The sequence below is a fragment of the Schistocerca nitens genome, chromosome 3 (assembly GCF_023898315.1).
Source record: "Schistocerca nitens isolate TAMUIC-IGC-003100 chromosome 3, iqSchNite1.1, whole genome shotgun sequence".
Classification (NCBI taxonomy): Eukaryota; Metazoa; Arthropoda; class Insecta; order Orthoptera; family Acrididae; genus Schistocerca; species Schistocerca nitens.
The window spans coordinates 551112181-551138361 of NC_064616.1; the positions used below are offsets into that span (position 1 = coordinate 551112181).

The window sequence follows — 26181 nt, forward strand, 5'->3', positions numbered from 1 at the left end:
GATCTACTTAAACTTAAGTAACCTAAGTACATCACACACATCCATGCCCGAGGCAGGAATCGAACCTGCGAACGTAGCAGCAACGTGGTTCCGGACTGAAGCGCCTAGAATCGCTAGGCCACCACGGCCAGCTGTCTGAAGTACTGCTGGAGAGAACTGACACCATGAATCCCGCAGCGATGTCCATAAATCCACAAGAGTACGAGGGGGTGGAGAGCTCTTCTGAATAGCACGTTGCAAGGAATCCCAGATATGCTCTATAATTTCCATGTTTGGTGAGTTTGGTGGCCAGCGGAAGTGTTTTAACTCAGAAGAGTGTTCCTGGAGTCACTCTGCAGCAATTCTCGACGTGTGAGGTTTCGCATTGTCCTGCTGTAATTGCCCACGTCCGTCATCTCTCAGAGTCATATCTAGACGTATCAGGGGTCCCATTATCATTCCAACTGCACACGCCCCAACCATTACAGAGCCTCCACAAGCCTGTCTCTATACCTGTACACGTCCATCCGCTAGATACAATCAGATACGAAACTCGTCTGACCAGGCAACATGTTTCGAGTCATCAACAGCCCAATGCCGGTGCTGACGGGCCCAGGCGAGGCGTAAAGCTGTGTATCTATCAGTCATCAATGGTACACGAGTGGGTCTTCGGCTGCGAAAGCCCATATCGATGATGTTTCGTTGCTTCGTTTGCATGGTGAAAGTTGTTGATGGCCCAACACTGAAATCTGGAGCAATTTTCAGAAGGGTTGCACTTCCGTCACATTCAACGACTCTCTTCAGTCGTCGTTGGTCCCGTTCTTGCAGGATTTTTTTCCGTCCGCTACGATGTCGGAGACTTGATGTTTTACTGGATTCCTGATATTCAGTGTACACTCGTGAAATGGTCGTGCGGGAAAATCCCCACTTTATCGCTACCTCGGAGATGCCGTGCCCCATCGCTCGTGCACCGACTATAATACCACGTTCAAACTCACTTAAATCTTGATATCCTTCCATTGTAGCAGCAGTAACCTATCTAACAACTACGCCAGATACTTGTTGTCTTAAATGAGTGTTACCAACCGCAGCGCCGTATTCTGCCTGTTTACACTTCTCTGTAGTTTCTTTTACCCTTCAGTGTTCAAATGGTTCAAATGGCTCTGAGCACTATGGGACTTAACATCTGCGGTCATCCGTGCCCTAGACTTAGAACTACTAAATCTAACTAACCTAAGTACATCACACACATCCATGCCCGAGGCAGGATTCGAGTCGGCGACCGTAGCAGCAGCACGGTTCCGGACTGAAGCGCCTAGAACCGCTCCGCCACAACGGCCGGCCCGACCCTTCAGAGTATCTTTTATAGTTTTCTGTAATAAACTATTGAAATCTACTCTTTCTTTCCGAATCACCGGTAGGGCAATGCTGCACGTCGCACCTTTTGTAAATATGACCTGTTGTAAACGTAGAAGTTAGAACAGTTACACAGTTATTGTCCTCGCTGTAACCAAACAAAGGCTGTACTCAGTCTGTGTTTCTTTCCTTTTGTCCCTTCTCTTCTTATTTACAGACTTCGTTTGGTAAAGAAAATGTAGGTCATTCACTGCTAACGTCGCATTTCGGAAGCTTATACTCACATCCTTGTGACACAATACGGTAGTTGTTTGTTTCACTGTGCTTCACAGCCGGACGGTATGGCCGTGCAGTTCTAAGCGCTTCAGTCTGTAACGACCGCTACGGTCGCAGGTTCGAATCCTGCCTTGGGCATAAATGTGTGTGATGTCCTTAGGTAAGTTGGGTTTAAGTAGTTCTAAGTTCTAGGGGACTGATGACCACAGATGTTAAGTCCCATAGTGCTCAGAACCATTTGAACCATTTTTGCACTTCACAATAAACCAACGGGGACCGCGTGACCCGTAAAGGAAATAATAAATATTACCTCAAAGTAAACCCATAATTGTCTGCCCAAGTAAAGAAGTACTTCCCGCCATACGCAAGATTCGAACCCAGAGCCTCACGCACTATAGTCTTGCACGTAGGCCCGTAGTCGCACGGACGTGAGTACTTGACTTGGAACGATGTGCTGCACTGACCCCTACCGGAGAGGGTACGATCGACAAGCCCAACCGCTGCACGTGAGACCAGGTACGTCGTCTTATGGCCTCCCTTATTCAAGATTTGTCGTCCACTTTTAGAGCATTCCCCTACATTTGCGGACCCATCTGTCTCACGTTAAATTACTTGTCTCGGCGTCATCTACATCGCTTCGCAGGTTTCAAATGTTAATAAGAATCAACCATTTCAATCAAGACACTAGCGAATATAGTGATATATTTTTCTATATATATACTAAGACGGTATCTGTTCTTTGGGACATCTCCGAAAGAACAGATACCGTCTTGGATCACCGGCCACTTGACCAACTTCTTCTGTGCGAATGCACAAACAGTGCCCGAACTCTTACGGGAATCGCCAACGCGCCGCGAGTAATGAGTATAATGGGCGGGGGCACTACGAATGTAGTGCGGGACAATACGTTGAAAATGTGGGTTTCGCGGGAGACGTGCCAGAGATAAATCCCTGCAGTCACGCGATCCTCTGTGTCCTCGGTCGCTCAGATGAAACAGCCGGCACGGTAACTCAGCGTGTCGGTCAGAGGGCTAGCTGCCCTCTGTAATAAAAACACTGAGTTAATGGATCAACAACGAAATGACATGGGTGTCTTTCGACGTCTGCCCCGAGCAGATACAACGAACAGAAATGAACATAACGAGATTAAAAAAAAAAGATGGATAGAGGGTCTGCCATGTAAGCAGGAGATCCCGGGTTCGAGTCCCGGTCGGGGCACACATTTTCATCTGTCCCGGTTGACGTATGTCAACGCCTGTAAGCAGCTAAGGGTGTTCATTTCATTGTAATATATTTTTCTGATTACTAAATTTAAAACATGATAAGTTGAGTCTGAAATAAAGCTGCCAATATTAGACCTGCTGGTCAATAATAATTTGGAAATAAACTCAAGTTTATTTCATTTTATAATTCAAAGTAAACTTGAAAAATAGTCTACGTAAATCAAACGTATGCAAAAAAAATTGCAAAAAAAGAAGCTTTTCAATCACTAAAATTAACGGTAAACGGCACTTAATGTCCGAAAAGAGTTTCAGCACACTTTTTCACTCATTTGTCTTGGATAGAATTACTTTGAGTTAAAGAACATCAACATTGTCCGGATGTAAAAGTGGCCGTCTTGTGTTGAAAATAAAACCAGAAGAACCAAAATTTCTATCAGAAGCAGAACTAGATGCTTGTATACACAACATTTTTCTGGCGACCTTCTGAAGAGTCAGAAAATTTGCACGTTTTCCAATAGCAAACTTTATTTTGTCATTTTGCGGCTTTGATTTAAATGACTCTCCAACTCATCTATTTGAGTAAGAGTATCATCGACATCTTCCCATAATGCAAACTTCTTTACTTTTTCTGGTAGTGGAGTTTTTGAGGAATTTGATGAAAGAATTCTCTCTTCAAGGCTTGTACAAGCGTCTTTAACCATAATGTTTTTAACTGGGTTGAAAAAGTACAAAAAACCTCTTATACATCTTTTTGTATATCCGCGCCAATGTGAACCCTACTCTTAATGTAAAAGTTTATTGAAATTAAGGTATTTGAACTATTTCACTCAATTTTAGGATTCTGCCAAGGTTTATCACATATTCGATCGGGTGATCTGATAAAGTATTCCCATATATTCGGCTAACCTTTAAGCGTAAGAACATCGACTTTGAACCTATGAGGCCTATGCTGGATTCGGTGACCAACCTTGGTTTCGACTGAGAGTCGTCAGTTCCCTTAGGAAGTGGACATTGGGGAGCTATCAATGTAGCAATAAAAGGAGTGTACGTCTTACCTCTGCCATGTCTTCACGCCTATTATCTTCGGAAGTCATTTTTAAAAGACCAAATCGTGGCAAGAGAAAAGTTGCTACTTCATGACACCTCTGGATGATTCACTTTTCCTCTATCTATTATTTTAGGCGTTTACGTAAAAGTCCTATTTCAGAGGCTTCTCGGCACTGGAGCTCCTGACTCAGTCGCTGTAATAGTGTCATCTTTCATGGTAACTGAAGGCGCAATGTATGTGATTTCCCCAGTTCTAATTCCTTGGACGCCTCTTTGAGGGACTGCAAAAACCCTCATGTTTTAAAAGCTATAATATAAACGATAACGTTTAAGAATTACAACAATAGAATAGCACACATACTGTGATGAGAAAAGAAATTAGTACTTTCATCAGCGTGATATCAATTCCTTTGATTCGACGACCTATTCCTTCCTTTCTTTCGCTGGCGTGTTATCAATTCCTTCAATTACAACTATTTCTCCCTTCTTAGACAGCTTTCTGCCGATTCTAACATTGTCAGCCGTGTATTCCAGCGAGCGTCGAAAAAAAAGGTTCAAATGGTTCTAAGCATTATCGGACTTGACACCTGAGGTCATTAGTCAACTAGACTTAGAACTACTTAAACCTAACTAAGGACATCACACACATCCATGACCGAGGCAGGATTCGAACCAGCGACGGTAGCAACCGCGTGGTTCCGGACGGAAGCGCCTTTTTTTCTATCACAGTCGAATGCTCAACCACTTTTTTTTACATAAGAGTTTGTCACATAAACTGAAAATAAAAAATTTAACTTTTCACTCGAGGGAAGACTTGAACCAAGGACCTCTCGTTCCGCAGCTGCTTTTTTTTTAAGGAGGCGGGGGAGGGCGGGGAAGGCAGAGCGATCAGGGGTCGTAACCCGAGGCCTAGTCACAGTGTCCCCCTCGTCCGTCAAGGCATCAGGGGTGGGAAGGGGAAATCTTTTGTGGGAATTATTATTTATTTCGGGCAGGTAGGTTAGACAATTTCAAAAGGGAAATGGATAGGTTAAAGCTAGATATAGTGGGAATTAGTGAAGTTCGGTGGCAGGAGGAACAAGACTTCTGGTCAGCTGACTACAGGGTTATAAACACAAAATCAAATAGGTGTACAGCAGGAGTAGGTTTAATAATGAATAGGAAAATAGGAATGCGAGTAAGCTACTACAAACAACATAGTGAACGCATTATTGTGGCAAAGATAGATACGAAGCCCACGCCTACTACAGTAGTACAAGTTTATATGCCAACTAGTTCTGCAGATGACGAAGAAATTGAAGAAATGTATGATGAAATATAAGAAATTATTCAGATAGTGAAGGGTGACGGAAATTTAATAGTCGTGGGTGACTGGAATTCGAGAGTAGGAAAAGGGAGAGAGGGAAACATAGTGGGTGAATATGGATTGGGGCTAAGAAATGAAAGAGGAAGCCGTCTGGTAGAATTTTGCACAGTGCATAACTTAATCATAGCTAACACTTGGTTCAAGAATCATAAAAGAAGGTTGTATACATGGAAGAATCCTGGAGATACTAGAAGGTACGGTCGCAGGTTCGAATCCTGCCTCGGGCTTGGATGTGTGTGATGTCCTTAGGTTAGTTAGGTTTAAGTAGTTCTAAGTTCTAGGGGACTGATGACCTCAGATGTTAAGTCCCATAGTGCTCAGAGCCATTTGAACCATTTGAACTAGAAGGTGTCAGATAGATTATATAATGGTAAGGCAGAGATTTAGGAACCAGGTTTTAAGTTGTAAGACATTTCCAGGGGCAGATGTGGACTCTGACCACAATCTATTGGTTATGAACTATAGATTGAAACTGAAGAAACTGCAGAAAGGTGGGAATTTAAGGAGATGGGACCTGGATAAACTGACTAAACCAGAGGCTGTACAGAGTTACAGGGAGAGCATAAGGGAACAATTGAGAGGAATTGGGGAAAGAAATACAGTAGAAGAAGAATGGGTAGCGCTGAGGGATGAAGTAGTGAAGGCAGCAGAGGATCAAGTAGGTAAAAAGACGAAGGCTAGTAGAAATCCTTGGCTGACAGAAGAAATATTGAATTTAATTGATGAAAGGAGAAAATATAAAAACGCAGTAAATGAAGCAGAGAAAAAGGAATACAAACATCTCAGAAATGAGATCAACAGGAAGTGCAAAATGGCTAAGCAGGGATGGCTAGAGGACAAATGTAAGGATGTAGAGGCTTATCTCACTAGGGGCAGGATAGATACTGCCTACAGGAAAATTAAAGAGACCTTTGGAGAAAAGAGAGCCACTTGTATGAATATCAAGAGCTCAGATGGAAACCCAGTTCTAAGCAAAGAAGGGAAAGCAGAAAGGTGGAAGGAGTATATAGAGGGTCTATACAAGGGCGATGTACTTGAGGACAGTATTATAGAAATGGAAGAGGATGTAGATGAAGATGAAATGGGAGATACGATATTGCGTGAAGAGTTTGACAGAGCACTGAAAGATCTGAGTCGAAACAAGGCCCCGGGAGTAGACAACATTCCATTGGAACTACTGACGGCCTTGGGAAAGCCAGTTTTGACAAAACTCTACCATCTGGTGAGCAAGATGTATGAGACAGGCGAAATACCCTCAGACTTCAAGAAGAATATATTAATTTCAGACCCAAAGAAAGCAGGTGTTGACAGATGTGAAAATTACCGAACTATCAGTTTAATAAGTCACAGCTGCAAAATACTAACGCGAATTCTTTACAGACGAATGGAAAAACTGGTAGAAGCCGACCTCGGGGAAGATCAGTTTGGATTCTGTAGAAATGTTGGATCATGTGAGGCAATACTGACCCTAGGAATTATCTTAGAAAATAGATTAAGGAAAGGCAAACCTACGTTTCTAGCATTTGTAGACTTAGAGAAAGCTTTTGACAATGTTGACTGGAATACTATCTTTCAAATTGTGAAGGTGGCAGGGGTAAAATACAGGGAACGAAAGGCTATTTACAATTTGTACAGAAAGCAGATGGCAGGTATAAGAGTCGAGGGGCATGAAAGGGATGCAGCGGTTGGGAAGGGAGTGAGACAGGGTTGTAGCCTGTCCCCGATGTTGTTCAATCTGTATATTGAGCAAGCAGTAAAGGAAACAAAAGAAAAATTCGGAGTAGGTATTAAAATCCATGCAGAAGAAATAAAAACTTTGAGGTGCGCCGATGACATTGTAATTCTGTCAGAGACAGCAAAGGACTTGGAAGAGCAGTTGAACGGAATGGACAGTGTCTTGAAAGGAGGATATAAGATGAACATCAACAAAAGCAAAACGAGGATAATGGAATGTAGTCGAATTAAGTCGGGTGATGCTGAGGGAATTAGATTTGGAAATGAGACACTTAAAGTAGTAAAGGAGTTTTGCTATTTGGGGAGATAAATAACTGATGGTGGTCGAAGTAGAGAGGAGATAAAAATGTCGACTGGCAATGGCGAGGAAAGCGTTTCAGAAGAAGAGAAATTTGTTAACATCGAGTATAGATTTAAGTGTCAGGAAGTCGTTTCTGAAAGTATTTGTATGGAGTGTAGCCATGTATTGAAGTGAAACATCGACGATAAATAGTTTGGACAAGAAGAGAATAGAAGCTTTCGAAATGTGGTGCTACAGAAGAATGCTGAAGATTAGATGGGTAGATCACATAACTAATGAGGAGGTATTGAATAGGATTGGGGAGAAGAGGAGTTTGTGGCACAACTTGACAAGAAGACGGGACCGGTTGGTAGGACATGTTCTGAGGCATCAAGGGATCACAATTTTAGCATTGGAGGGCAGCGTGGAGGATAAAAATCGTAGAGGGCGACCAAGAGATGAATACACTAAGCAGATTCAGAAGGATGTAGGTTGCAGTAAGTACTGGGAGATGAAGAGGCTTGCACGAGATAGAATAGCATGGAGAGCTGCATCAAACCAGTCTCAGGACTGAAGACCACAACAACAACAACATATTTATTTTTATTTACTGTTTTTAATACATTCTTAATGTGGTTTTACTTTATACCACAACAAAAATAAATGTATCTAGCACCGCATCGTGCTCTGAGAAAAAGAAAACCATATCTCGGCACGTTCCTACACCGAGGTAATGTATATGAGGAAAACGAAAAAAAAGTGCTTCATACAGCATGCAGAAGGGTGTGTCGCTACTCTCCTTACGCTTCATCATCCAGGTACGGCTTCACGTAAATCATGTTATTTCACCGAGAATCGAACTTAGTCTTGTCAGCTAACTCAATGGGTATCTTCTCCTACCTGTTGATGATCCAGCTGCGTGGAGGGTCGCGTAGGGCACTCCGTAAGTAATTAGAAAAATACTGTCTGTATTTTGGGTTCCGTACGATCTTGCAATGACGTTCTTGTAGGTAGTTCCAAAAGTCGAATACATCTTTAGGTCCATCGTGAAATAAGTAGTGTACCGCATGCGCACGGATCCACTTGACAGCGTTGGTCTTGGCGCGCGGGAAATACTGTTGATCTGGAAATAGTAGAAACCGAGGTGTAATGTGTTCCGGAGTCACTCGTAGAAAATACGACAAAATTTGTCGCACCAAGCGCAATACGTCTTCTGCCGCGCCACATGTGAGACGGTATCGTCCGTGTCTGGTATCCCGCAGTCTACGCAGAGAGGCGATTCCGCCATGTTTATCTTGTGGAGGCGTGATCGGGTGATCTGTTTACCATTGACTGTGATGTACCATATGGATCGGACGGCTGTGTCCAGTGGAACCGCGTGAATCGTCTTCCACACCACCTTCCAATTAACCTGAGGGCTTTTGGTCTCCACGATGTTTCGTGGACGCCTCTGCTGTAGGACATGATATATATCCCGCGCCGACGCCTGTTTCGTCGGTGGTACTGCGATACGGACATAGCTGTGTTCAATGTAAAAGTTCCCGAAGTAGTAGAAGGGTGGGGTTATGTCTTGCGTCGTCAGTGGGGGCATAAGGGAGGGCGGAGCTAAGGACTCTAACAGCAAACCTGTCAAACTTTCCGGGTGTGTGAGCTGACATACAGGGCCACAGCTCTGTCGTGGACATGGACTAGACCAAGACCTCCCCTTTCTGGGGGAAGGGTCAGTGACTTATAACTGACTTTGAAGAGCATGCCTGTACTGACGTATGCTCCGAATGCCGCTAATAGACGTCGAGTCATCAGTAACGGTATTGGAAGAACACACGCTATGTGTGGAAGGCGCGATGCGAGGTAAACATTGACGAAGTGTGTCCTTTGGAGAATGTCGAGGGTCCGCAGACGAAGGTTGAAGATGTGGACCCGAATTTGTTGTAATAAGCGGCGGTAGTTAAGAGCCGCAGTGCGCCGTATGTCGTCGTGAAACTCCATTCCGAGACATCTGATAGTGCCACGAAGCTGTAGGGGTTCGACACACGGTGGGGTCAACCCGTCTCCTATGGCCATGGCGACCGATTTGGCGACGTTGAGACAGCTGCCGGAAGCCACACCGTACGTGGTAATCCATTCTAGTGCTCTGTTGACATTGTCGCGATTGCGGAACACGAGAACCAGGTCGTCTGCATATGCTGTACAGCGAAATGTGACGTCACGTAGGGTAAGACCGTGAGGCGTTGACGGAGGCCACAGAGGAGCGGTTCCAGTGCCAGAGCATATAGTAACGTCGACAAGGGGCAGCCTTGATGCACGGAGCGGAAAATCGGGAGGGACTGCGAGAGACGCCCGTTAACGAGCACATTGGAAGTCGCCCCTCGGAGGAGGCGCATCACGACGTCTGAATTGCTGTGGGTACTGCATGTGCTGGAGAACGGACGTTAGGTACGCGTGATCCACTCGATCAAAAGCTTGGCTAAAATCTAGTGATGCCAGCTTTCCCGGGATGCGGCGTGCCCTGGCTAGGGCTATTAAGTCACGGTATCGACACAGTGCTGTGTGGATGTTGTTGATACCCCCTAGGGAAGTCTGATCTGGCGAGATGACGTAAGGTAGGGTCGGTCGTAGATGGTCTGCTAATAGTCTGGTGAATAACTTCATGTCGCAGTTGACGAGTGTTTGCGGGCGGTAATCTTGTATTCGAGCCCCACCTTTAGGTTTGTGAACCGGTATAATTATTCCTTCTACGAAGGTCGCAGGGAGCGACGCCGCGGGGGACATAAGCTCCCGAGAGATGTCTGTTAACTTGGGAGCCAGTAAATACTGGAATGTTCTATAAAACTCCACAGGGCCAGGAGACTTATTCGCCGCTCCTTTACCGATGGCGTCGATAACTTCGTCTTCCGTAATGTCGTTCAATAATTCAGTTTGTAAATCCTGTGGGACAATGCCGTAAACCAGTTGCGAAACTGCTATCACCGTCGTCGGGCCGGAACATTGAGCAGAATAAAGTCGTGCGTAATGGTCGAAGAAGGCTGCAGCAATATCGCGTTGTGTGGTGTGATGACGGCCGTCCTCAGTGGTGATGGCATGTATCAGCGCCCGTCTTCGCAGTGTACGTTCTCGGATGACGTGGTACATGGTGGGTCGTTTCGTTGCGAGTCTGTCTTGTGTTCGCGCTCGGACGATCGCCCCTTCGAGGTGTCGGCGCATATGGGCAACGATCTGTGCTTTCGCACGCTGAACTGTCAACTGTCGTTCTGGTGTGGGTGGCAATGAGGCGCATTCGCGAAGGACGGTGAAATAAAAATCAAGGGTCTGCCGCCTCCAAGCAGCAGTCTCACGACCATACGTACGTAATAAAGGTTCGCCGTAGGGCCGGCTTGGCGCAGGTTAACCACCAACTAATCGACGTAGGATACGTTGGGAGGCAGCGGACGCACAAACTCCACGTGTCTTCGATGGCGCGTCGACAATCCGGAGAAGCGAGATGAGCAAGGTTTAATTTCCAGGGATGTCGGCTGCACCACACCCGTTGGCGTCAAAGGGTGACGGCACATATATAGGCCTCGTGATCAGAAAAGGCTACTGGCCACACCTCCGCGTCACTCACCGTTGCCGCGAGAGAACGGGAGACGTAAATCCTATCGAAGCGACTACACGAGTGACTCATGAAATGGGTGTATCCCGGTGTATTTCCTCTGACATGTTCCCATGTATCTTCCAGCTGGAGATCGCCGATGAGTGTCCCAAGTTCGGGGCACGGTGAATGGCGTGGCAGCTGATCTTTAGGTGCTTGGGTGCAATTGAAATCGCCCCCTAATATCAAGTCATCGTGCCTGCCCTGCAAAAGCGGTGCTATTCCTTCTGCGAAGAAGAGCGATCGGTTACGACGGCGATTCGTTCCGGAAGGGGCGTACACATTGATAAACCGGACGCCTTGCACCGTTACGGCCATTCCTCTAGCGTCGGGGAGATATCGGACTTCGTCCGCCTCGAGGCCCTCTGAGGAGAATTTCGACTCCATTGTTAGTTGGCGAGGCGTGGGACTCTTGAGCCGTATAACCATACATACCCGGGAAATCGGCGACGAAGACTTCTTGGAGAAAGACAATGCCAACGTCTGCTGCATTGAGCATGTCTCGGAGCAGCGACAACTTAGCACGTGTCCGAATGGTGTTAATGTTGATGGTCGTTAAGCGATAGGTCTGTAGATCGTCTCCTGCGGTGGGGGCCGCCGTCAGTGTCGCCGTAAAAGGTGGGGCCTGTGATCTGCTGGCCCCATCCGCGCCGTCATCTGTTGCTACTCGGGAGGGGCCGACGTGTGGGAGGAGAGACCCCTCTCCTCATCTACCACAGCGGCCGTAGAATCGTCTTCAATGTCATCCGCCCAAGATCCGTAAGTTAACGGTGGCTGCGGTAGAACACTTGTGGGCTGAGTGACTAAGTGTGAATCCGCAGTTGTTTCCGGTTGTGTACCAACGGCGGGCGCTGTGCTGGCCATCCGTTTGTCCGAGAGAGCGGAATCGGGTTTGTCAAAATCAGACAAAGTGACAGGTGAGGGCGATCTCGTGTCATCCATTTTCCTCGTCGTTTCGTCGGCCGTCCGGTCGTCAACTGGAGAAGACGTCCGCTGGAGGCAATCGTCTGAGGGTGTGCGACGTCGCTTTTTATGTTTTTTCGGTGACCTTTGTTTGCGGACGTGGTTTTCTGTGTCCGAAAGAGTTTGTGGTTCCCGTATAGCATCCCCCTCAGGTAGAAAGGCAGTGGTCGGTACAACCCTAGCGTCGAGTTGCATTCTCTCGTCAGAATCTTCATGTGGAGTCGATGGGCGGCGTTCTTCAACCTCTGTAGACACCGTAATGGTGTTGGTCAATCCAGGACCGGCGACAGGTGCGCATTCTAACGCTTCCTGTCTTCCGGGGGGGGGGGGGGGGGTTGTCGTCTGTCATGACGGTCGATCGTGTCACCTCTGCGTAATTGAGGGGGAGGGCCATGAGCGTAGGAGGTGGTGTCGTGTCATGCAATGGAAGTTGTGTAACCCGACGTTGAATACACGCCGAGCGCACATGACCCTCCTGGCCGCAACCGGAACAAGTACGAGGTTGGCCGTCGTACATTATTATTGCTCGACAGCCACCTATGACTAAGTAGGACGACACATGTTTCTTTAATTCAATTTTCACTTGTCGGACGCCGTTGAGGACTTGGTACGTCTCGAAGGTGTTCCATTTTTCGGCCACGTGGCTAATTACCGTCCCATAAGGGCGGAAAGCTGAGGTAACGACGTCCGGTGGTACTTCGAAAGGGAGTTCGAAGACTCTTAGTGTGCGTAATCCTAGTCCAGCATGGTCAACAGTAACCTCTCCGATGTGACCATCGGAGTGTTTGAATTTGAGAGTGTTCGCGCATCTGTCCACAACTGCGTGACATAACTTGTCATCGACCATCTTGATGTAAACGACGCTACTTGTGATGGATAGGTGGATACCGATGATGTGCTGTGTTGGTATTTGAACTTCGTCACGGATGAATCTTTCGACTTCAAAGGCTCGTGGTCGTGCGTAGTCGGGCTGGAAGCTGATCTTGATGGTAGCTTTTCTGTACGAATGAGCCATGGCGACTCAGTGTTACGGACGCGAGTATTAGCTGCGGCGAGGAAGTAAACAAACTACGCGCGCTCGCGGCTCTGCAGACGGGACGTAAACAAGACGTCCTCGCCGCTCACCGGCCGAAAGCAAACTGATACTCTAAGCATTATCGGACTTAACATCTGAGGTCATCAGTCAACTAGACTTAGAACTACTTAAACCTAACTAAGGACATCACACACATCCATGACCGAGGCAGGATTCGAACCTGCGACCGTAGCAGCCGCGTGGTTCCGGACGGAAGCGCCTAGAACCGCTCCACCACAGCGGCCGGCAGGGCTTTGCTCCGCACGGCGCTACGTCCTCTAGTCACGGCTGCTTTTTCGCCGATTCGGCGCTAGGCAGGAAGGGCTATACAAAGAGCTATTATAAACCGGTCTTCGTCCGGCACAAATGAGTAACTTTAACATCTATTTAAAATATCTGCAGTGCGTCTTAGCAGCTAAAATGAATCCGAACTTGGGAATGTGTACAACTTTATATAATCAATACGTGATTAAGATTGCGGAGCCATAAATGGAAATGTCAGTTTTAAGTCATGCTAAGTCAATGCACAACCGTCAAACGAAGTACATATGTAAGGGCTAGTGCCAATATATCATGTCAACGTCGGAGGGAGTAATTTCAGCGCTGAGTGAACTTGTATAGGGTCGAATCAACTGTCTCTGAGAAACCTGTTCGCCATTTCGATACAGTTTTGCTCTTACAGTGATTCATGTATGGAACCAGAGAGTAGAAGAGTGTCCTACACAACCGGTGGGCTACTACTGGACCATGCAGCGTGACAATAGCTCGAAGGGCCAAAATAGACCGTAAGGCTTCGTCCACAGTATTTGGTGCACGATGTGATATTGTAACAGCTGTAGAGCTGGCTGCGTTGACGATTCGATTTGATGCCGTCTGGTATGACCAGATTAGGTGTTGGGTATACCATTGCACCGGCTTCAACTTTTCAGAAATATAAGGATCTTAAACTGGTGCGCTGGAGTTATCACAAGTAAAATGTAATGTTTTCTGGTGAATCCTGCTTTGACGTGAACTACAGTGGAGGACGAATACACGTGTCGGACCTTACCGATGCAGCCGTGTTGTGGTAGTCTATAGCGTTGACCGACAAAGCGGACAAACATAATATGGGATAATATGTGGTAATATTTCATGTAAGAGACGAGACTTACTGGCGCTGACTTCAACAAAAATCATTATATCCGAGAGGTTTTAAATTCAGAGATACTGTGTCTTTTTCAACTCCATATGCATATTTCTGCAGTTTGTTGCCTGCTCTTCGTTGAGGAACAACCTGTATTACAGATCCCCTGGCCAACACGTTCGATTAACATGTTGTTTATCAAACATGTGTAGGACATACTTCGTCGACATCTTGTTCATCACGGTTCAGCAGCAACCACCACTGTTGGTTCTCTGCAGAATGCATACAATAGGTGTAGGTGTGACTTCCCTGGGATGGTATAGAGATTCTCCTTTATTCCATGCCACAACATTAAGAGAGAGTTATTTCAACACGATGATTCCCCTGAGTCAAAAATTTACAGTTTTTTAATCTTTAATTGTAATCATCTGTGTATGGCCTTCCACCTAGTGTGTTGTATAAAAATTCACTTCAGATAGGTCTACATTTATGCTATAGCACTTTTGACAGATTTTACTGTATTTTATAGTGGGACCTGTTTTTGTCAATGACTTTGTTTCACTGATTTTGAGGCCGTTTTCGTTTCCAGCCTTTCAATGCGTCTATTAGTGGCATTAAATCTACAGTTGAGAGCATTTCCTAAATTGGATAGCCACTATCACAACACAAATGATTGTATCTGAGGAGATCTACAGCACATTGCTGACATGAAGATCACAATTCTTACGCCACGATCACAGTACAGAATCTTTTAGTGTTCCAAGATGACGGGTTTCAACAGTCTCATGCTGCACGTATCTGATCTAAGAACATGAAGAGAATGAGGGGAGGTGGAGGGGGGGAGAGGGATTACAGTTACACTTACTATGTAAATAGAAATTTCACGTACCTTATGAAACTTGTAATAAAAGTGCCATGTTACATTACATGAAGTCAAAGTAAAAACGGCACTCCTCACATATACATATCTTGATAAGAAACACATAGATGATAAAATGTACACAATTGATAACATCATCGTCCCATTCCATGTCAGTGTCGGACATGACTCTCCCAAGCTTGCCGCACTTCACTGGCTACAAGGGAAGAGTTAACGTAAAGGCAAGGACATAAGTAGTATGAGGACTTTATCAACTATATGTTTTTACTAAGATATGTGTATGTGTGGACTGGTGTATGTGTGGACTGCCTTTTGTGCTTTGACTTCATGTAATGTAACATGGCGCTTTTATAACAAGTTCCATGAGTTAGGTGACATTTTAGATTCTCTATAATAGGTGAAAATAATTTTAATATCTCCCCCCCCCCCCCCGATCTTCATGTTCTCCCCTTAGATCAGATGACGGCAGCATAATAGCTTTCAAATGGTCATCTGGGAACAAAAAAAGTTTCTATACTAATGTCGCAGTGTACGAAGTGTGTTCTTCATCTCCAGCCATACAGATCGCCACAGAGCACAACACGTGTACCTTGCTTTGCGGACAATCACAGGGGACCGCTGCAAAACAGTAGCAGAACCGTTTGTTCCATTGTGGGACGAATTTATGAAAATACTTGCACTCTTCTACATCTACTTATTGTGAATCTTCTTTGTAGGATGCAAGCTGAATATGTTCGAAGATAGACAGATGATTATCGTTAATCTCTATCACCTTTCTGTAATCCTTTTGCAGTGCTTTCGACCGTTACTCCTATTTCCATCACAGAGGTGGAGTAATACGAAGTATCTTTTACACGCTTACGTAGCCATTGTAACAGGAATTGTTCCGGCCTAAAGGTGAAGGACGCAAGAGCAGAGAAGGCTGTGAGACGACGTCAGCCAATAGCACGCTGACTAGGACGTCACCACGACAGGAGCGGGCTCTTCAGGAACAGAATATAAGCGCCGCCCCGGCCAACCTCGGCCGGACAGTAGTAGACCGGCACTAGCAGACCCAGCATCAGAAGAGGCGTCATCCTAACAGTTATATTGAGAATTGTACCTTATATCAATTGCTTACATGGACTTTGTATATAGCGAAGGACATCGATTGTTTGCATGTCGCCAATCGCTTGCGACACGTTCTTGTAAACCAAAATTGTCAATGCGCTCTATTGTAATAAAACCCGTTAATGTGATTTTCTTGAATCGTTTTATAGCTATCCGAGGAAGCAGCATCCTTTAGGCACCCCATAAAAGGCGAGTGGGCAGGACCCCACAGGGATAATGAAGAATTCACGATAATTCCGCTAACAATACTTCCTCCACTAAGGAGTAGTTTCATAATTTTCCGTTGAATGTGACTGTTGAAACTTTAAAATTTACTTTTCAGTAAATAAGTTGTCTTTTCCACATCTACTAAATTCCGACTATGCATAAATCGAAAATCAGACGTATGGTTTTTCAATAACAGATGCAGCATAATAAGTCTAACATGTTCACATAGCAGTTTGTTCGTAGTACCAGATATTTGCGTCACTTGACTCAATCCGGCTGTGACTTACTGATGTATCGCGCACACGGTGAAGACTTTATGAGTAAACAAGTACCATAAATTGACTCGCAAGTCGTCTAAACAGCTATAGCTTACACAGTGCACTGTTTAAAAGAGTCAGCTGATTTCAGAATTTTATACGTTGTACATAAATGAAGGTAGAAGCTAGGGGTGAATTTAATGTACACATAGAAGTCAAAAGTTTAACCTGGCGCCAGCTGTAAGTCGCCAGTATGGATCTACCTCGTCCAGATCGCTCGCTCTCTCGTTCTTCACCCAACGTGCGTGGAATCGAGGCAGCAACAAAAGGCGTTTTTGCGAGCTCCGTTTCAACAGGGAATTTCAGTTAAAGATGTGCGGCGTGATTTTCATCGAGGATACAGCGCTCGATCTCCTTACCATCTCACTGATACATCGACGTAAGAATCGTATGGATCGCCGGCCGAAGTGGCCGTGCGGTTAAAGGCGCTGCAGTCTGGAACCGCAAGACCGCTACGGTCGCAGGTTCGAATCCTGCCTCGGGCATGGATGTTTGTGATGTCCTTAGGTTAGTTAGGTTTAACTAGTTCTAAGTTCTAGGGGACTAATGACCTCAGCAGTTGAGTCCCATAGTGCTCAGAACCATTTGAACCATTTTTTTGAATCGTATGGATCTCGAACTCCATCAGTGGCCTCCATGGTCACCTGATCTTGGGATATGTGATTTTTTTGTGGGTGTTTGTGAAAGACTCTGTCTAAGTTCCTCACATTCCAGCAACATCGGGTGAACTGCCACGCCAATTAGCAGCAGAAGTGAATATTGTGACTCCAGATACGCTCGCAAAAGTAGGAGCGATTTGACTATCATCTACATGTTTGTCGTGCATCCAGTGGAGGTCACAACAAACGTTTGTGAGACGTAAATGAAAACATCTTTGCCAACTTTACTTGTACAAAGTAAGCCTGTTATCTGTAGTGTACTGCTTCATACACAACGGTAGAGGAGAGGTGGGCTACAGAGTGGTGCAGCAGCTTTCGTCGTAGGGAATTTAGACAGGAACAGAAGTGATTAGCGAACACATAAATACAGTAAAGAGAAGTTTTACTTAACTTACAGCTTTCTCGAAAAATTAAGAAGGAACTTTACAAAAGAACAAACAGCAATGAAGTCCAGCTATTACGACAAACAAACTAATGAAGAGCGTGCAGTGTGAGGCCCCTGCTACTAACGCACGAGCGACTGTCGAATGCTACTGAGACTGAAGACTGTCGAAGACTGCGACTTTAGGCTGCGTCGTGTAGCTGCCGCCTGCCGTGCTATAGCGTGGAGGCAGAGGGCGCTCGTAGTCGGAACCGCTAAAGGCGTGGCTCAGCGGGCGCGGACCATTGGATTCGCCGTGTCCCCCGCGCGACCATTATCGGCACCTATCGGAAAAGTGCATTTCCGTTACCAACTGTGAGACACCGCTGGAGGGGGGGGGGGGGGGTATCTATTTATTGTACCACAAAACCAAGGTTGTTTGTGCATGTATATAACAGGTGGAATGACTTTTGCCCTCTGAAGTGCAGTGTGCGCTGACATGAAACTTCCTGGCAGATTCAAACTTTGTGCCAGACAGGGACACGAACACGGGGCCTTTACCTTCCGCGAGCAAGTGCTCCACCGACTGAGCTATCCACGTACGGTTGTGACCCTGACTCACAGCTTTACTTCCGCCAGTACCTCATCTCTTACCTTCCAAACTTCACTGAAGTTCGTGCTTGGATTCGAGTTCCGGTTAGGAGCACAGTTTTAATCTACTAGGAAGTTTCACAAGAGATAAGCACTCGTCAAATCGGGTGGTTCTTTTGAAAATACAAACTTCATGTTTCTATGCGTAACTTAAAATTTATACAAGTTTATATCTTCAGTCATGTAGAAGAGATAGTCTTGTGAAATCTAATGAATCTTTTTCATGCGTCCTGTATTGCGGTAGAGCGGTAAGTGGCGAAGTTCTCGGAAAAGAATGCAAAGTAATCATATATCCTCCCCCTGGAGGAAAGGTACCCCTCCTGGAACTTTATATTGTTTTATCGATTCTTAATGAAAAGAATTTGGTGAGGAACACCCCCCCCCCCCCACACACACACACACCTTTCAGTTACACTCAAATTTATTGATGAAAGCCAAGTATCCGAATTAAACTCAAAGAAACAGGGACAAAAAGTAAGGAGACGGAGGACGAAAAGATTTTGGGACGAATAAAGGTGAACCGAACAGGACGCCTGTGATCCTAAAAAACGGAAACTAACCAAATATACAAAATAAGTAGTTACGGATTTTGTATAATAAATGAAAACTTAATGTAACTGAACAGAGCATCTTACCTCAGTATTTACTGAAATATTACTACTGAGAAAAAATTTGTAAGCGCAAGATGACTTTCAGTAGCGTGGCGAAATGTCATGCCTATTTTTAACAATGTTTTATGATGTTCAGCGAGTGGACTGATGTATTTATTTTGCAGAGGAGTTCCAGTGGGACATCGCCAGTTGGGGTCCTTGCGAGATAGTGCTGCCGCCAAAACCTCGCTCAAACGCCATTAATGAAACCAGACCTCGCATCCGAGAGAACCTGGGCGTCATGCAACGGAACGTTTCTTGCATCCTCATCTCGCACGAGACCAAGGTAAGCAACTGCTGCCGTCATCACTTCTCATCATGCAGTGTGCACCTCACATCTGCCATATTTGTCGTAATCCGATTCTCAGTGTCTAATTCTATGACAGTAAGGTGTCCCAATCTTTCATGGTTAAAATTTTGCATATGGGAGGGGATCCTAAACAGGTAACTTTTAGGGGTGGAAGTAATGATTGGAAAAGAAATTTAGTGGTTTCTTCAGATAAAAAACTATCATCTTACGCAAAACTGAGGGTCACAGCAACTGCTCAAACCGAATACCTTCAGCCTCAACACATGTATTTCAACACTCTTCCATTAACACAATTAAAGTTTTGGCTGATGTTAAGTTGGGCCAGTTATTTCCACACTTTCTATAGTTAGGGTTTAATTACAGCTCCACCAGTACTCTTCAACTATATTGTTTGAAATGTGCATGTCATATGTAAATTGAGGATTGCTTACTGATGTATCTTCTCTCATTCTATCCAGCACTATACCTTCAGTTTCTACTGTAGGAATAATTCCTTGACAAGGACTTTGCCTTACTCTCTGAGGATTGAACGAAACTGTTTTCCGTACCTTTCTAATCACGGCCATACATTTCTTGCAAACAGACGTAACAAAACGTATCTCTGTACATCCGTTCGGCATTCCGAGCACTAGATCCTGGTGCACCATATATTAAATACATGTCTGCAAGTTCCTGTATCCAACAGTACTCTATAATCGCACTGTAACCAGCGGCCAACTCCCCCTTGGACACAACAAATCGTTTTTCATGGACTCGGCAGACGCTTGTTTATATGAAACACAAGCAGTTTGAAAATACTTGTCTCATACACATTAGTCATTCAAGACGTAGTACCGCCTAAATATTCATTCCCAACCGGTATCTCAGAACAATTTAGCTTCTCCTACCATTTGCATAATTGTGACCCTAATGTTTTGGGATATTTCGTACGTTAAAATAAAGTGACAAGTCACTATTCTTCACTATTCTATTTTCTAAATTCTCTTTTATGTAGGCCATAAAAAGTTTCCAAAGGATTTCCCCACACAATTACTGAAACTGATTAAAGTATAGGTAAAGCAAACTGTTTAATGAAACTTTGACTGTTGTTTGTCTATTTCGAGGTGATAATTCTTCTTCATTAGTCACCGAAAATTTACCTGTTACCTTCAGGTTATACAACGTGCGACGTCTAAATTATCCACGTCAAATTACTTTTGACCCGATGAAGACGTTTGCAATTTGTTTCCACCTAGGTGAACAGTGACAATGATCTCATGAAAAAAATCAGTGCGTTCTCGCAACTTCATTGTATACCAGGATATTTTGTTGTTTTAAGTGGAACGCAGGTGCTTTTTGCTGTCAGAATAGTAGATCTCGATGAGACAAATTCTGTGATATAACTCTTTTGTACCTCTAGAAAAGTATCGCGGAGTAGAAATACAGTGAGTATAGAGGTTTTTGTGTCTTGTTATGGCTGCTGAATGGTGCCGCTCCCCGGACTTTCACAGTATTATCCAAGGGATCTTAGGCCGCCGAGGCAGCAGCTACGTGATGTTTGAGCTATTCTCATCGGAAACCTATGCCGTCGAGATGGATCAAATGGCTCTAATTACTATGCGACTTAACATCTGAGGTCGTCAGTCCCCTAGACTTAGAACTACTTAAACCTAACTAACCTAAAGACACCACACACATCCATGACCGTGGCAGGATTCGAACCTGCGACCGTAGCAGCAGCGCGGTTCCGGACTGAAGCACCTAGAACCGCTCGGCCACAGCGGCCAGCTATGCCATCCAGACAACAAATACGTCGTCAATGTTGTGTTTCCCCTTCAGATGAATTAACTATATTGCCATACAGCCACTAAGTAGATCGATTTTATTATGAGAAATGCTAAAAATCATTTACAGTGCATTACTTGTAAAACATCCATATAGTCTCATCATGAGTAATGCATAAACCATTTTGAGAAGTTTAGTGCTGTTAGCTAATGAAGAATTGTCCGCCCGATGGCTGAGTGGTCAGTGTGACGGACTGCCGTCCTACAGGCCCGGGTTCGATTTCCGGCTGGGTCGGGGATTTTCTCCCCTCAGGGACTGGGTGTTGTGTTGTATTCGTCATCATTTCGTCCCCATCCCGCGCGCAGGTCCCCCAATGTGGCGTCGAATGTAGTAAGACCTGCACCAAGGCGGCCGGACTTGCCCCGTAAGGGGCCTCTCGGCTAATGACGCCAAACGCTCATTTCCATGAAGAATTGATTTATATGCTTTTCATTTATGGTGAATTTAATCAGAATACATCTGAACAACACAGGCTTCCGTCGAGAATAGCGTAAACACCACTTACCTACTGGCTCACAGGCCAAAGTTTCCTTGGAGACTGGCTATAACTTCCGAGTGCGGGGCACTTAACAGCCGCTAAAGTAGCATAAAAGTTGCTATATTCAGTGTATTTCTATCACGGGATTTCTCGTTAAATCTATGAGAGTGTTACATTACAGAATTTGTCTTATCGTGATCTGCCACTCTAGTGGCAAGACATAGCATAGTTCCATTAAACAAAAAAGGTTGAAACTTAAATCTGTGTTATTAACAAAGTGACGAGAACGCATTGCTGCTTCTTCAGTGGGCCCCTGGCCACTGTTCGTCAAAGTGAAAACGGATTGAAGATGTCTTTAAAATGTGAAAAATAATTGAGTTTAGGCACCTCACCCTGAATACGCACAGTTCATGAGCACCAAGTAATTAATAAGGAAATTAAAAATGGTGTTCAGTTTTCAAGCAGCAATATCACTATGGATGGTGAAATACTGAATACCCTAACGATTTCCAAAACTGAATTCTCCATGCGTCTAGCTCCAGCTAACATTCCGTGTTTAAGGTCTGTTAGTTCCCGTCGTGCAACCATAATCATGTCGGAAACCCTTTCACATGAAACTGCTGGCTACAAGTGAGAGCTCCGCCAGTACACTGCCATTTTATGTCGTGTGTACGCGGTACTACCGCCATCTGTATATCTGCTTGTTGCTATCCCATGACTTTCGTCATCTCAGTGTATGTATAATTGTGTCTGAATAACATCAGAATATCTATGCTTGTGCAATATGTCGATCTCTAGAAGTATACGATACGAAATAGGTCCATGGCATTCTACAGAATTAACGCAAAGAGACAGGTTGGGGGTTGTTTTTGGGGAAGGAGACCAGGCAGCGAGGTCATCGGTCTCATCGGATTAGGGAAGGACGGGGAAGGTGGTCGGCCGTGCCCTTTGAGAGGAACCATCCCGGCATTTGCCTGGAGCGATTTAGGGAAATCACGGAAAACCTAAATCAGGATGGCCGGACGCGGGATTGAAGCGTCGTCCTCCCGAATGCGAGTCCAGTGAAAGAGACAGGTGTTCTCACTCTCATACACTATGTTCTGATTAGAAAGAGCTGTGGTCGACGCTTCGTCCGACTGTCCTTGCAGACTTAGGTTTCCCACGGATTTACCAAAACATCACATCAAAATGCCAGGAAGGCTTTAGATACACATCGCTTGATTTTCTTCGCAACATTCTCCAACTGATTAGTGCTCCGTCTGTAATGATCTACGCGTGACGGTAAACCTCAATCGTCCTTCTTCGTATTTTTATACGTGTCAATCTTGACGGTACACACTGTTCTAATCAGGTCTGATAATAAGGCATGATCCTTAACAAATATGAAGAACAAGAAGTTAGAAATACAGCCTTTCCCGAATAACTATGACACTGCGTAAGTACAGTTCTCTCGTGAGCCAGAAATAGTAAAATAAATTTAATTAAATACTGTTTTGAAGGAGAACCTGTTTCTCTGTTTATTTTTGTTTATAACATAGTGTTTAAGTTAGTAGACTACACAGATAAATCCAAGAAGTAGGTAACTAAGAAATTCAAGGCTTCTGATAAATGTAAAGAAATATCATGTATGTTCAGTGGCAACCCATTCTTTTCGAAAACTAGGACATTAAAGAAATATAGGTTTCACAACATTCAACTTACTTTAGCTATTTAAGATTCACCCAGAGGAGGACGACACGAAATAAATGGACGTTATGACAGCTCTCATTTATCATTCGCTGTCATTAATGGTCCTAGCAACCTCGGTGAATGACAGAAAAACAAGGCCTCCCTAGAAATAAATTTCATCGGTAAGATGGGCTAGTCAGCTCTTCACTGAATGAATGTGGTGTTAACGTGTCGAATCATATTAAAAACGTTTCCTTTCAACCATTTATTATTGCGGAACAGCCTCTGAAACTATGAAATCTGGAAGTATCTAAATATAATAAGCTACTCTGTGAGGCGAAGGCTCGAGAGGTTAATTTTATCTTTCTTAAATGGTAAAATTCTAGATGTAATACTACAAAAACATTTATTCTGAATGGTTTGCGTCAGTACATATTTCTAAAGGAATCTCAAAAGCCGTGGACAAAATTTTCTTATTACGTCGAGGTATTGTTTGATGCCTCCAGTTGTGGCCCGAAGTTGCTCTCTTTGAAGTGAGAGACGTTGGTCCCACGCCGGCGAGTGACTAAATCCTTTGAGAGCCGTGTTCTGTGGCTTTTCCCTGGGTTCCTCAAGTACCCGAACTTCAAAGCTGCCTGTATGCAACAGGCGGGCTCGAGCAAGCACTCTCATTCTGCAGCTTTACAAGTCCATTTACACAGCGCCTCGCCACGAAACATCGACGAGGGCTGTGGTTTTAGAGATTGTTATTAGCCACCGCCAGTTCCCTTCGAGTTACAGGATAACCTGCCTGCTGGCTAGTATGATTATATATCCACTGACACAAAAAACTATTATCGTATTCATTATCATTCAGCGACTTTTCTTTTCACGCGTTACGTATTCTTTACTAATAAATGGTTGCAGCTCATTAAGGTATATGTCATCATCGTATTTATACTCTTTTCAGTTACAATACTCATTTTCAGTATTAAGCTTTTACTTGTTTACAACTTTTAATATGTTGTCCACACTTACCTTTGCCAATCTCATGTACACATGTACAATGAAGCAATGCTATAGCCTTGTCACGGCGTGACTTGCATTCAGGTAAACATACAAAGACCCTCTATGAAAATGACAAAGTGAGCTGCATTCTCCAAGGTGCAATGCATCCCATAGTTCAGGAAACTTGTGCCAAAGTGCAGACTGATCATACCAATAAAAGCAGAGTGAAAAACAGAGTTTCTAATTAATTGTCACATACGAATAGCTCTGCTAGGGAATCTTATGTAGCTGCCAGGCCCTAAGGTGTATGGCAGCAGAATGAACGCAGAATTCAGCATGGATTTGCTTTCTTTCTGTCTCTCATGGCTACAATAGAATTATGGCCATTTTATGCAGCGAGTACAAAACTTTTTAAATTGGTTATCAGCTGCGATGTTTCGATACATGCACAGACGGCTCTCTAAACTGTTGAAAACGAACCAATACGGAACAAATTGATTATCAGTTACCGGAACGCGAATATGCTCCAGGATATTACAAGTAACATAAGCGCACGAAGGAAGGCGCGATAAATGTGCAATACATGAAACAATAAAGAAAAAGAGAAACTTATGCAAGACTTGACACGCAGCTGAACGACATACTTTACCAATCTCTTAGTGAAATAAAAAGTATATGCAGTTTAAGTCAATGACTGGCCAGCATTCTTCACGGAGTGTTGGCAAAAATGCTTGTCTTGGGCAACGTCGTAGTGAAGATAGTTTGTTGTCCTCTTAATCTAATTTGTTTGGGAGTGTCAAGGGTGTATCTGTTTCGTATGGGCTCTTGTGATGAGTGTTTGTGTGTGTAATCCTGTGTTTGTCCTATGGATGAACAGAAAAGAGAGGATGAAACGTGATGGGGACATGTAGTCATTCCGCTCGAGGAAAATCTACATCATGACGGGTGGAAGTCCGTCAACAGTGTCAATTCCTTCACTTCATGAGATACTGCGAAAGGGTTTGAATTTTAATTCTGAATATCGACACATATTTAGATGATCAGGAACAGTGTTCCAGAACTTCTCCGTATTCACACGGGTAACATAAATTTCTTCTTTCTCCAGGAGTTGAAAGACACATTTAATACGACAACATACCGCCTGTAGGATGATAATATATGGTTTCTGATCGAAAGTATCCGGACACTGCTATGTACTCAGAACTGACCACGAGACGTCACGTACTGTGTCGCCAGTAGAGCAACGTCGCAGTAAGGAACCAGTAACAGCAGAATGCGAGCCGTCAGGAGAGCCCAGGCGTTTCGAACGTCGACTAGTCACTGGGTGTCACCTGACTAACACAGCCATCACGTATATTTCAACCCTTCTAAAGCCGACAAAGTCAACTTTCGGTGATGTGATTGTGATGTGGAAACGCGAAGGAAAAGCCTCAGCTGAATCAAGTTCACGTAGACGTCGTTGTCTGACGGACAGTGACCGTCGAACATTGAGGAGGGTGGTTGTAAAAACTCACATGAAATCAGGAGAAGGAAACACTCATGAGTTTCGAAGTGCTATAGCAGTCCATCTAGAACAATGGCTGTGCGTATGGAGTTAAAAAGTACTGAGGTACAGTAGTCGAGCAGCTTCTCGTAAGTCATATATTTCTGTATTCAGTGCTGAGCGACGCTAGACAGTAAGAATTATAGCGTTGACCCAAGTGAATAGGGACAAGAAGGTCAGATTATAATTAAGTTTTAATATCCCGTCGATGTGAAAATCGTCAGAGACGAAGTAGAGGCTCGGTTGGAGAAGGGTGGAGCAGGAAATCAGAGGCGGTGTCTTTAAATAAACTCTCCAGGCATTATCAGTTCAAGAGGACTGTAGCCAACGTAGCTCAGACTGGTCGCACAGGGATATAAACCCACCCTTTCACAGAAATGTTGAAAACCCTTCTCTCATGGTGAATATGAGAAAAATTGTGCAATACAGTCGTTAAAGGATAAATTTTCAATGTACGACAACAATAAATTTGTGTTACTGGCA

At 44.5% G+C, this 26181-nt stretch overlaps 1 protein-coding gene across 4 annotated transcripts in view; it reads left to right on the top strand.

Annotated features, from left to right (window-relative positions):
• Nucleotides 1-26181, top strand: part of LOC126248455 (thrombospondin type-1 domain-containing protein 7A-like) — a 1193762-nt gene that overhangs the window by 427266 nt on the left and 740315 nt on the right. For all 4 annotated transcript variants that reach the window (XM_049949448.1, XM_049949449.1, XM_049949450.1 and 1 more), the window contains one exon: nt 19014-19174. In XM_049949448.1, coding sequence (XP_049805405.1) covers nt 19014-19174 — 161 coding nt within the window. The remainder of the gene's footprint in view (nt 1-19013; nt 19175-26181) is intronic.